This window comes from Aethalodelphis obliquidens, unplaced genomic scaffold, assembly GCF_003676395.1.
Source record: "Aethalodelphis obliquidens isolate GAN/ISIS:26980383/991018 unplaced genomic scaffold, ASM367639v1 scaffold18, whole genome shotgun sequence".
In the NCBI taxonomy this organism is placed as follows: Eukaryota; Metazoa; Chordata; class Mammalia; order Artiodactyla; family Delphinidae; genus Aethalodelphis; species Aethalodelphis obliquidens.
Window position 1 is genome coordinate 16556591 of NW_020837962.1, and position 13184 is coordinate 16569774.

The following is a 13184-nucleotide window of genomic DNA, read 5'->3' on the forward strand; positions in this document are numbered from 1 at the left end:
TGGGAGTCCGCCTGCCGATGCAGGGGACACGGGTTCGTGCCCCGGTCCAGGAGGATCCCACATGCCACGGAGCGGCTGGGCCTGTGGGTCATGGCCACTGGGCCTGCGCATCCGGAGCCTGTGCTCCACAGCGGGAGTGAGAGGCCCGTGTACCGCAAAAAAAAAAAGAAAAAAAAAAGAAAAAAGGTTTTCCTCTTATAATTCAAATAATTGTGCATTTTTCTAAAATTGATCACTAGATATTTTAGAGATAATAAAATATAGATTATTTTGTGTGAAAATTAATTGACTTGCTTTAACCATTCACTTTAGACATGTAAAGTTTTAGCATCATTCATACTCAGGAATGGAGGCTGACTCTGTCATTCTTAAGACTCCCCCTGCCAGTCCTTTTAAGGTGCAAACGAGTACATTCTCTGTTAAATTAATTGTCACTCCCCTACTCCACAACTGCTGATTTTATATTTCCCTCTTGCCACCATCACTGACAGTTTCGCAGTCTAAGTGTAGTCTGTGGGGCAAATTATAATAGAATAATCTTAAAATATTCTCTTACTGGGATTAGAAAAAAAAGTCACTTTCAAATGGGTCTTCCATAATAAAAAATCTTCATGATAACAGTGCACAAACTAATGTCATGAGCTGCTTCCTGTTCTCTCATTAAAAGGTGGCCTCTGCACAACCAAAATCTACCATAAAAATGTTCTGGGCCTTCTTAAAAGACTAAAAATACGTAAAAATAATAGAAGTGAGTAAAAGCTCGTGTAGTCTATGCAGATTACATTTATAAAACAGCATGATGTAATAAAATATTCAAAAACCATTGTTTTCACAGGCAACAAGAATCATAATATTTTATAATATTAAAAAGTATAAAATAGGAAATACGTATCCATACATGTATGTGTGTAGAATACATGAAGATAATAGATCCGTCCTACTCAATAGCTCTCATCTTCATTCTCTTTTAAAGGTTATGCTTCCAAGTGTTTTTAACTGAATGAATCCTACAAAGGCCAGGTTTATGGTGCTGAAGTGACATACTCTACAAGGACCTTTACATGACTTTGTATTGGGTTGGCCAGAAACTTCATTTGGGTTTTTCTGTAAGATGTTACTTTCTGGCCAACCCAATAAAAGCTCTTAGCTTTGTATGACTTTTCAGGCCCCTGAGAACACTGATAAACAGAACCGCACGGGCGTAAAGGCACAGAAGATTTTCTAAAACCTACTGGCGCCTCTACCATATTGTTGGTCTAGAATACCTCTTGAAAAAGGAAGATGCAATCTCTCCTATGGCTGTGTTTTGGCCAAGTAGTGGCATATGGAACATGCAATATACAATCATTTGCTGCTCGTTAAAATGTGAGAATAAAATTTTAAAAAGTGCTTTGAATGAACACTTTTATCACCTCTGTAATTCAGGGGTTGTGAGAGGCAGCAGGAAGTCTGGGCGGCTCAGGCATGATGCCACCTTTGTCACAAACTTCTCTTCTGATCCCTTTTAAGGATCCAGTGATGGAAGAAAGGTATTTTGGGAGCTGGGATGAGAAAGGAAATGCGTGAATAAGCCTCCCCCAAAGCTGCCTGTTACCAGAAACTAGGTCTCTCCTCAGGGAGAGGAGGAAGCAAGAAGGAGGGTATAAATAAGGTGACAATGACAAACAAATACTATGGTGAAAACAAGGAGGAGTTAGGGTTGAGGCGTAATATATTTTCATTAAAACTCCAACAGGATTCTAAGCCGTCTGTAGTGAGCCTTTACTAAGCATTGGAAAAAATGTTGAGTGTCCATGAATCCTTGATTTATGACCAGAGGAAACTGTGACCTTCTCTCTGCGGTCAACATGCTGAATATCAATGACAATTGCATGGTATTATTGATGTGAAAAACTACAGGAATCTGAGAAAAACTCATAGGAATCTGTTTTAAACTTAAGTTACAGCCTCAAAGTCACTGGGAAGGTTCGGGGCTTTATTTGTTCTTATTAAAAACTGTATACAAGCTTACTTATTAAAGAGTTCTCTCTTTTTAAGAGTAAACTGTAGCAACAGTTTGATTAACTGGAGGTTCCCGGTCAAGTTCTTGTTAATTCTAACAGCCTGTAAGGTCAACATCTACAGGCATGTAAAGCTCCATTTTCCAAAGAAGCAAAAAATGTAAATGTCTCCTTCCAGTCCTGAAAACTAAGCCCTTATTCTCCTTTTCTTTGCTGGAATAAGTTTCCACCCTCTCTTCAGATCAGCATTGTTCAACAGCAACAACAATGCAACTGGTTGTGTGATTACTAAGAATCTATTTTCTTCAAGGGTCAAACAAAACATCTATTTTCTCTCTTTTGCACAAATATCTCACTCAATATTAACATCTCAAGTTCTTTTTCACAATGAAGGATTTAGAAATAAATGTCACAAACTGATTCGGAAAGTAGTCAGACAGAAAGTTGAAAAGATACAGAGACATCTCAGTTAATAAAAGGCCTGGTGTTTTAAGTTCTGAGTGGAACTTTAAAACTTTAAAAACATTTGATTCCTATAAATCCATTCCTTTGAGAAATACTAGAACACGTGCTTACCGGTTGCTTTCTGGCGGACGACGTTTCTCGCTTTCTCGACTCCCGGCGCCCCGGATGTGGTGGCACTCCTGAATCTCATGGGCTCGGCCACATCGGGGTGGCTCCGCCAGCTCAGAGAAAAGGATCTCCCCACGGTGGTTCCTTTCTGAGAATCTGGAACACAGCCTACGAGACAAGGAAAATAATCCAGAGACTGAATTCATTATTATTTCTTTCATAGCCTGTGCTGCTCAGCAAATGTCATACATAGAATGATGTATATAAGTCAGCAGATTCTCTTGCTGCAGATTAGGTGCCACTTCCTTATATTACAATTTAGGGAGTTATTCATATATCAGGAATCTGAAAATTCCTGTTGCCAAAGTATTTTTCAAGCATCTTCAATGGTCTCATGAAAATTCACATATCTTCACGGTACTCATTCCAATATACAAAAAAAATTAATAAATCTTCCTCAACATAAGAACAATGTCAAAGGAAGTTACACCACGGCTCTCAGGATACTCCAAAAACTGCTTCTATAAACCAGTAAATTAGAGATCCTGATTTGAGAACAGTATTCCATCCTGTAGACGCCAACCTCTCCATGAATCCCTGAAAGAAATTTATGCCCATAAACTCTAATTATACTCAAATAAGCAAAGTTAATGAAATTCTACAAACAATACAAAATCCTATTTTAAGCGAAGCTCCAAATAATAAAATACTGCAGATCTGTGAATCACCTTTTTTCTCCTCTCATACTGCTCTGGACGAGTATTTTAAGTAAGTGGTCAAGGATCAAAAGAAAGACAGAAGAAAAGAGGATCAGCCACCTAGAGGTTTCTGCACACGTGCGATGTGGCTGGCGGCTGCCACCTGTGGCTCGCTGTCACACCCAGATTCTTCTGAGAGTGTACTTTGTTTCCACAAATCTAGTGCTTGTACAGCAAGTATTTCCATAATGGATATTTAAATGTGTTTTAAGAATAAGGCAATATAATAAATAAATCAGAAATATTTGCCATGGTCATTAATTAAATAGTAAAATTTGTTCTGTATCTTTCCTGAAAATAGCATTTTTTAAAGTTGTTTACCTTCCTAAGACAAGCCTATCTCTCCCTATGAATCTGTGTTCACATAGTGGGAGGGAAGAGAATATTTTGGGGGCTGAAGGGGAGGGTGGATTATAAGAATTCCAGGAGGCAGGGAACATGGTTAGTTTGAGAAAGTCCTTACTTTCTGTCTCAGCCACTCCCCTCCATCCTGAAAGGTGCCCCAGTCAGGTAGACTCTTCGGGACTGAGAGCCACAGTCCAGGGAGCCAAGTTCCTGGCTGGAAGCACCTAGACCCTCCCAGACTCTGGGTTTACAGAGAGGCCCCCAGAGCTGCTATGGAGGACACTACAGAGGCCCAGGGCTCAGGCTCTGGGCTCCCTGCCCTGACTTCAATCCCAAATCTCCAACTAATATATTTTTTTTAGGAAGGGGCTCCTTACAACTTCAACTAGGGAGAAAAAAGGATCTTCTGCTAAAGTATGTGAGAACATTGCATTAGACAGTCTAAATCCAAACTGGGATTAGACAATTCCACTGGAATGCCCCATACTTCAACTAGTTAGTTTTGGTTTCTCACTGACTTGCTCTTACTAATTGGTGCCTTGGCAAGCCACTCACAGACTGCAATGAAGACATTCTAGGAATCAGTCACATTAACTACATGGCTCTGCAGTTAACTAATCATAATTGGTTCACACTTCCCCGTATCCACATCCTCTGTCATCCTCTCCCACATCAACTCTGGGCTTCAGCACATGACTTTTGGTTGCAAAACTGAGCAAGCAGAGATTTGAAATGTACCTGAAAATCTGAGTGTGTCCTCCCCTGCTCCTGGAACCCTAAGCCATTAGGTGAACAGCCTGAGCTAGCCTGCTGGGTGATGAAAGATGTACGGCCTTGTCACCTCTACTGCACAGCTGACAGCCGGCTAACCCCTGGCAGTGGAACTGCCGCTCACTGAGCATGTCACAGCCCGGCTGACTGCGAACGCAGCGGTGAGGCCAACACAACTGCCAACCCATAAAATCATGATCTGAATAAATGGTGTTATTTGAAGTCGCTATATTTTGGGGTGCTTTGTCACACAGCAAAGCTAACTGACACCATCTACACTAAGACCACTGTCGAGGCTGTAGTTGACCACAGCAAGTAACATGCTTTTTGTAAGTCTCTGGAGGAAAAATTCCTCACAGGCCCCAGGACCAGGACAAGCCAAGCAACCAGCTTGTTTACACCTTTTGCACTCTGTGATTCTCCCGTGTTACTCTGTGATGATCGGAGTTGAATCTGCGGTGGCCCCCTTCCCGCCTCCCCAGCAGCACCGAGGCTCTTCACTGTGCATCCTGGCATTTTATCCATGCCTGGAGCTCCACCCCTGTTCATTCCGCCCCAGTGTCCTTATGTATTTTATCCATTGTATTATGTGTATTTCTATGAGCGGCCTCAAAATCTTTACACAATAAGCTGGAGTACAGGGAACTAATCCAAGGACTGCGTCACAGCCTTAAAAACAGTAATGAAGACGGGCTGCAGAGTGTCATCCCCAACAGAGATCAGTACTGAGGTTTCCCGCCTTGATCTGACTCCAGGTCTCAAAACAATTTTCACCCAGAAACACAAAAAAGCCAGAATGACTCCATGTGAAGCATTCAGAACTTCTCCACCTTCCCGGGGGTGGGGCGCAGCAGAATAGATGATAAATAGTGGGGCGCCTTGTGTGGGACTTGCCTGGCTTTGATTTCCGGCTTTACCGCTTCTTAGCTGTGTGACCCCGAGTGAGCCAATCCCTGTGGACTCTGTCCTTGAGTTTCTTGGTCTGTGATGTGGGGAGAGTGGCACGGACATCACAGGCTCCCCTGAGGGTGAAGGCAGAGAAGGTGCACCCGGCCCCCACCGCTATCACTACTGTTCCCAATCCTCCTTCTTCCTTCTTCCCAGCCTGTCCGTCATCCTCACTAAGGGGACACAGTGCTAGGAGACGCGATTGAACACCACCGTTAAAAGATACTGTCCGGGGCTTCCCTGGTGGCGCAGTGGTTGAGAGTCCGCCTGCCGATGCAGGTGACATGGGTTCGTGCCCTGGTCCGGGAAGATCCCACATGCTGCGGAGCAGCTGGGCCCGTGAGCCATGGCCGCTGAGCCTGCACGTCTGGAGCCTGTGCTCCGCAATGGAAGAGGCCACAGCAGTGAGAGGCCCGCGTACCACAAAAAAAAAAAAGATACTGTCCGTACAGCTGGTTCAGCTGACTATGAAATTCCATGCGTCGACTGCCTGCTGTTTAATACACACTCCTCCCCAGACTCAGACGCCTGGTGCCACCCAGCCAGGCAGGAAATACCTTTGCCTCGCTGCTTCTTCTCCTTCTGTTCACTTAATTTGTCCAGAGGTAGGTTTGTCATCTCAACTCCGTACACGGTCCTGGCAAGCACCACCGTCAAGGAGTCCATGATGCTGGCCCACTCGTAGATGAGTTCTTCCCAGTCTGTGAGGGAGGACAGCACGCCGAGGAAGTCGTCCCAGAGCTCCCGAGAGATGTACACGCAGAGGTTTGCGCGGATCCAGGCCACCATGAGCGTCTGAAAACGACCAATCAACAGGAGAATTCAATCATCTCCATTTGGAAGAAGTGTACTTTCGACAAAACATTGAAAATCACTATTAATAAAATGAATTTTAACATAAAAAGTGCTTGGGGATACTGTGTTTAATTTCTCAAAATGCATCTGATCCACTGTAATCAAGATTTGAGCTACTGTGAAATTAGTTATCATTCTGAACAGACACTGATCAAAATGATCCTAGTGTCTGTGGTTGGTCCTGGCGGGACCTGGGGAGCCTATTCGCCCCCTCACTCCCTGCAGGGGCCACTTTGAGCCTTGTATTCTGCAGGTAAACCTCCACCTCCACCAGCTCCTGCCTGACTGGCAGCAGATGAGCTCAAAGCAGACTTCAGAGCACAGACCCCAGGAAACAATGCCCTGGACCTCCGCCCACTAGGCCTGCATCTGCCCAGCTCCTCCCCCACTGCAGGCCGTGCAGGGAGGGGGCCCTGCTCTCCTGCGTGCCCCCCGACCCTGACCCCTGCTCCCGGCCTCCTCCTCAGACTCTGCATTTCTGTTAACCCCACCTCACCTTGACCCCCTGCCCATCCTACTTCCCCAGCTCCTACCCATCAGCATGTAAACATGATCCAATTCTTCCTTATCTCAAAAAAACCCCACAGAAGTTCCCTTGAGCCCTGATGTCCCTTTCGAGCTACAGCCCCTTCTTCCCCTTTCAAAGCCAAATTTCTTGAAAGAATGGCCCACACTCACTCCATCTTCCACACTCACTCCATCCTCTGCCACCCCACCTTCTGCCTAGGTTTTGGTCCCCGTTCTCATGGCTCCAATGACCATCTGCTCGCTGCCCACATTCAACCCAGACCTCTCGAGATGCTGGTTTCCTGACCCTTCTCTCTGCTCACTCGTAGCCCACATGCCACGTCCTGCAGGCACCTGCCACGCAGCGTAGTTGTGAAAAGAACTCAGTTTCCTCCACTGAGAGCCCTCCAGGCCCTCCACCTGGCCTCTCCTCTCCCGGCCTCTGCACATACCCTTCCCTCCCTCTCTTTCCTCATTTTGCTTCTTTAACTTCCGCCCACTCTTCAGGTCACAACTTGGACGTCACTTCCTCCTGGGTGTCCCTGATGTCACCCACCCCCAGCCTCCAGGAAGCAGCCTGCATTTCCCCCATCGGAGTTCGTTTCCCTAAGAGTCCCTCAGTCCCCTTGGTCTCACGGTCCACAGTACTACAGCTGCTCGCAGGGGCAACCCTACAACAAGACAATTATGCATGTATTCTGGGTATTTCCTTACCTCCAAGGTGCCCAGCTCCTTACCTCTGCCAAAATATTCCGCATCCTTTAAAATTCAACTCAAAATGTATCTCCCGGGACTTCCCTGGTGGTCCAGTGGTAAAGAATCCGCCTTCCAACGCAGGGGACGAGGGTTCAATCCATGGTTGGGGAACTAAGCCCGCGTGCCACAACTACTGAGCTCGTGCGCCTCAACTAGAGAGCCCGCGTGCCGCAAACTACAGAGCCCACGCACCCTGGAGCCTGCACGCCACAACTAGAGAAGAGAAAACCCGCACACCACAACCAGAAAGAAGACCTCACACCACAACGAAAGATCCCGCATGCCTCAACGAAGATCCCGCGTGCCTCAACTAAGACCCGACACAGCCTAAAACTAAAATAAATAAAAAACAAACAACAACAAAAAACCAAAATGTATCTCCATTGAAAGAAGTGCCAAGTCCATCTCAGATGAGCCCCAGATGCTTTCCTAATCTTAGTAGAGGGAATCTTTATAGCCAAAGTCTGGGTAACTTCCCTGATCTATTGTCAGAGCTAAAATGTACCAGGTAAGGTGCCAACTTGCCAATATCTCTGCCCAACCCAGATGCAAATAGGCTCCCACTGCTGTCAGGAGTTGTACTGTGCATGGGATGGGGGTTAATTTGCTTTTTAATTTAGATTAGATTAGACGGGTTCAGGGTCGTATGGCCGTAGACTGCTTTTTAATTAAAAGAAATTTTTCTAATATAGACCTAGGAAAACTTTGAGAAAAAGAAAGGAGTCTGTACCTAGACAAGCCTGCTCTGACCACCTGAAAAATCATATATAAAGTGACCCTCATGACAATGTACCTGTTCTCTGTTTTAATTCATGTTAACTACACTTTTTAAAGGGGTAAAAATGTTAAAGTTGAGCTAAAATAGTTGAGTATATTGAAAACAAGGTTCTAAACACTCATATTTAAAATCTGGTTCTAAGATGAATGAATTTTTTAAAAATTAAGGACAATGCAAAAGGAAAAAGTAAAATAATGTTACCATTTATTGTTATTAGTACTTTATTATACATTTTTATTCTGACTAAAATGCCAGCTTCTGTTTATTCATTTTTTACACTCCTGTTTCCAAAATGAGTTTGAGGTCATTACCATAAAGTGCATATACACAATAAAATTAATAAATGGTAGATCAAAAATATAATCTTCCAGGGGTTTCCCTAGTGGTGCACTGGTTAAGAATCCGCCTGCCAATGCAGGGGACACGGGTTCAAGCCCTGATCCGGGAAGATCCCATGTACCGTGGAGCAATTAAGCCTGTGCGCCACAACTACTGAGCCTGCGCTCTAGAGTCCGTGAGCCACAACTACTGAAGCCCGCGCACCTAGAGCCCATGCTCCGTGACAAGAGAAGCCACCGCAATGAGAAGCCCGCACACGGCAACAAAGAGTAGCCCCCGCTCGACGCAGTTAGAGAAAGCCCACACACAGCAATGAAGACCCAACACAGCCAGAAATAAAATAAAATAAATTTTAAAATATATATATAATCTTCCAGAGTAGGAGAATGCAGAGACTGGCCAAGTTGCCAGGACTCAGCCTCACATGTCGTCACGGCGCTGGCTTCAGGTTTAAAAGCAGAGGAGTGTGTATAAGATGCCCCCTGGGTCCTGCACCGGCCTCGCTTTATTGACTAATTATTAGACAAGGACAGAACCATGACTTCCTGCAGCTTATAGGCTTCACCTCCGCAAATCTCACAAACATGTGCATCATCACACATCACACCTCATTCTCATTCACAGCTAAGGACAGTCAGCAGACGTAAGCCCAGGGCCCCCTTTTCTAACAGGAAGAGGGGAAGAGAGGGCCTCAGACTCGGTTGTCACTAACCTGGTTTGTGACCTGGACAATTTACGTGGCTTTTCTGGAGTCCTATTTCTCTCTAAAGATAAAAAGCTGAATAAGGGCATCCCTAATTTCATCCTTCGGCACTGAAAGTCATGTTTTATCAAGTATGTCTTGGCACACAAGACGTATAAAAGACACCTTCACTGGTAAATCACTCCTTTTCTTACAAAGTTTCCTAACCAACCACTTTCTATGTCTCTCTACCCACCTCACTTAGGGGATGACATAATTTTAAGGTATTGGCTCAGGCTATAAACAGAAGGACCGAAGTCCAAGTTTCCTGATATACTTCTGAGCTTCAAGCAGGAGGCACAGTTAGCACTGATGGAAGTATGTAAAGCATCATTTATGGCAATCAGCATGACTTGGTAAGTATTTAAAACTAAGTAAAACTCAACTATCCTTTCAAGAAAATTTGTCAACCCAACTTATTTACTGACAGAGAAAAAACTAAACGCTAAAGGAAAAATTAGAAAAAGATAAAAGGATAATGGCAACTTAAAATTCCCCGTCCCCTTTAATAGTCTCTTTATTCAAAATTTTAAAAATCAAGTATCTGGCAATTGTAGACAGGCTGCATGACCACACAAATAATGATCAGACAGCACTTTTTTTTTTTTTTTTTTTTTTTTTGCGGTACGTGGGCCTCTCACTGTCGTGGCCTCTCCCGTTGCGGAGCACAGGCTCCGGACGCGCAGGCTCAGCGGCCATGGCTCATGGGCCCAGCCGCTCCGCGGCATGTGGGATCCTCCCGGACCGGGGCACGAACCCGTGTCCCCTGCATCGGCAGGCGGACTCTCAACCACTGCGCCACCAGGGAATCCAGAGAGCACATTTTAATTGTAGGATGGGACTAAGATGGAGCCGCCTGACTGCCTGGCAGATCTGCCCTGACCTTTCACATTTCCCTCCTCCTGGGGTCTCACAAAAGGACTTGGGAGGCCAACAGATGATCATAAATCCAGGTGCATCCTCTCTGATTCTTCCAACAACCCTGGAAGGTAGGAAGGAGCCCTTTCCTGACTGTGGCAGATGAGGGACAAGACTCAGAAAGATGAAGTGATTTGCTCAAGGCCACACAAGCCAGGAAGTACCAGAGCTGGGGTCAGAACCCAGAATCTGTCTAAGTCTAAAAAGCACATCTTCTCTCTGCTACTTTATGGTTAGCTCTTAATTAATGTAAGCATTCCTCTGGATGCGCTGAACCACTGCCAAAATAATAACAACAACGACATCAAAATCATTAATAATCATGGACTCCAAACTCATCTTCGAGTAAGATCTGACAAGACTTCTCCATTAATGAGGAGGATTCTGCCCCCCTCCCCAAACCCAAACCAAACAAACAGAAACCACACTCCACAATACACTCTTGCTTAGTTTAGTGACAAGTTCTCACTCTAATTCCAAGACCCACAATAGATATGGGACTAGACAACTGGTGAGGAGTGGGGCCCAGGCACCCGCCGCCTAAGCCCGGCCCCCATCCATGTCACATGGCAGCTCCAGTCCCATCAAGAAGGGGAGGTCAGGATATGGGAACATATGTATATGTATAACTGATTCACTTTGTTATAAAGCAGAAACTAACACACCATTGTAAAGCAATTATACCCCAATAAAGATGTTAAAAAAAAAAAAAAAGAAGGGGAGGTCAGGAAGGTCGAACAGTGAGATGCCCCAGAGTCAGAGCAAGGTGAGCAGAGGGTCTGTCTGTCCAGGCAGACCGCAGGGCAGGTGGTCAGTGCCACCTTACAGGCGAGAGCACAGCAAAGTGGGACACACAGAAGGGTGTGCAGAGCACTTCACCCATCCAGTGAAGGCAAGGTTATCAGACTAAAGGTGATTATACCATGAGGGGTTAACTGAGTTCATGCCAATTACTCCTGCAGCCTTTCCTACGTTTCTCGTCAGGTCAGGATCATTCAGTCATAGTAAACTATTCAAAATTAATATGAACAGCTGGCTTCTCTTGCGTTACAAAGGGAATATTTGGCTTTATTTAGAGTACCAATTTCTCTTTTTTGTCACTTTCACCCACAGAACCTACCTGTATTCTGGATATGCTCTTAACACATAACCTCCAAAACCACCTTCCAGTCCCCGAGGAGGGCAGCCACCTCTGTCCCTGCAGTGTCACCCCAGCTGATGGTCCACCCTCGTTCTCCTGTTGGATTACTCAAAGTCAGGCCCATCCACTGGACCACAGCCTTTATTGGATAGAACGTCACATTCTTTCACACTGCTCTCTGTCAGAAATATTTCATAACAACCATGCATTCCATAAATACTAGTGATTCTAGAAAAGAGAAATGCTGCAACAGGCTGCCGCCCTCAGGACCCTTTCAACTTCTTTCCAGGCCGTCAGTTCCTCACCTGCCTTCTCCTCTCTGCCCCTTAGGGTGACGTCAGAGACTCCTGCGCTAGACCCTTCTTGCCATGAGATGCAGGAACCGCAGCCATCTCCTTGGCTCTCCGCTCCCATTGGAGGCCAACCCAGCTCCTCACCTGGTCCAGAACTTCACCTCTGAGGTTCTCTCTGCCCCAGACGATGCTGCTCTCCCTCCCTGGATCATCCCCACTGGTGACCGACCATACTTTACCGCCACCTTCCTGAAACCCTGCTCCCCACATCCCCGCTGGCTCCAGCTCACCCCCTCCTCCCCCCTCCCTTCCACACCATTCCCTCTGCAAAGCTGTGACTCTAGCTGGGACCTCCACTGCCCAGCTCTCACTTTCTCCTCCATCCACTCCAGGTGGGCCTCACTCCCCTAGAACATTCTCAGCCACCAACATCTTGGCAAAGCCAACAGTCGACTGGCTGTCTCCTCTTACTCAACACTGCTCTCAGGGCATCCAGGACACATGCGCCCCCAGTGACCCTCCCAGGTCACTGGCCACCATTCCTCAGCATCTCTGGCTGGCCCTCTCCATCTGACCATCGGCAGATGGCCCTCTTCTCTCTGACACACTCTCCCTCCCCAGGTGATCCCACCCAGCCCTGTGGCTTTAAACACAATCGCTCAGCACATCAATGGCCCTCACACGTTTATCTCTAGACCGAACCTCTCCCATCCTATTCCTATTCCCATGCTCTGTCCATCCTTCATCTCTTCAAATCTACCTGTCCCGACACCAAGGGCATCAGCTCTTGTCATCTTCCTAATTTCTAGCAACCTTCAGCAAATCAAAAGAGGAAGTAGATGGCAGAAAGGTGGGAAGGCCTAAGAGAAGAGCAGCACTAATTGTAAAGACAAGATTACAACCTTCAAGACAAAGCTAAGAAGGAAATTTTCTAATTAAATTTTTAGAAATTTAAAGTTAGTTTAATTTTACTCTTGAAATTCTGTGATTAAAACTAATTTGCTGTAAAATCTAATTCATTTCTTGCATTTGCAGTGTTTTAATAAAAAAAACTTACCCTAAACAGTAACCCTGCCAAGCTCTGGGCAAACAAGTCCTTTATTTGTTTATCCTTTGGCTTCTGCATGACAGCTTCTGTTATCCTGAGCAGTATTTGCAACATCTGTTCCCTGGGCCACCCAGAATAAAAGCTCATATTATTAATCACATCTCCAAAGCACTTACATTTATAGGTACATGAAATTCTCTTAAGGATTCAGCAAAATTGATAATCACATATCATTCAGAAGTATCTCAATGCCCATTACATAATGAATACCATACTTATCAAAATAAGCTAGCTTATGTTACCACAGTTCTAAAAATACGCCTCTTGTGCCCACATCAGTAGACAGGACAACCCAGGTCTCATCCCAGCTTGACCACCACCCCCCGGTTGTAAAAATGGAGGCGACGCGTTT

At 45.5% G+C, this 13184-nt stretch overlaps 1 protein-coding gene across 4 annotated transcripts in view; it reads right to left on the minus strand.

Moving 5' to 3' along the window:
• Window positions 1–13184, minus strand: part of RALGAPA2 (Ral GTPase activating protein catalytic subunit alpha 2) — a 282446-nt gene that overhangs the window by 179657 nt on the left and 89605 nt on the right. For all 4 annotated transcript variants that reach the window (XR_003435157.1, XM_027118095.1, XM_027118094.1 and 1 more), the window contains 3 exons: window positions 12782–12893; window positions 5953–6190; window positions 2577–2741 (listed from right to left, as the gene is read on the minus strand). Coding sequence is in view for 3 of the 4 variants with exons in the window: in XM_027118095.1 (XP_026973896.1) it covers window positions 2577–2741; window positions 5953–6190; window positions 12782–12893 (515 nt within the window). In the remaining variant the exon portion in view is untranslated. The remainder of the gene's footprint in view (window positions 1–2576; window positions 2742–5952; window positions 6191–12781; window positions 12894–13184) is intronic.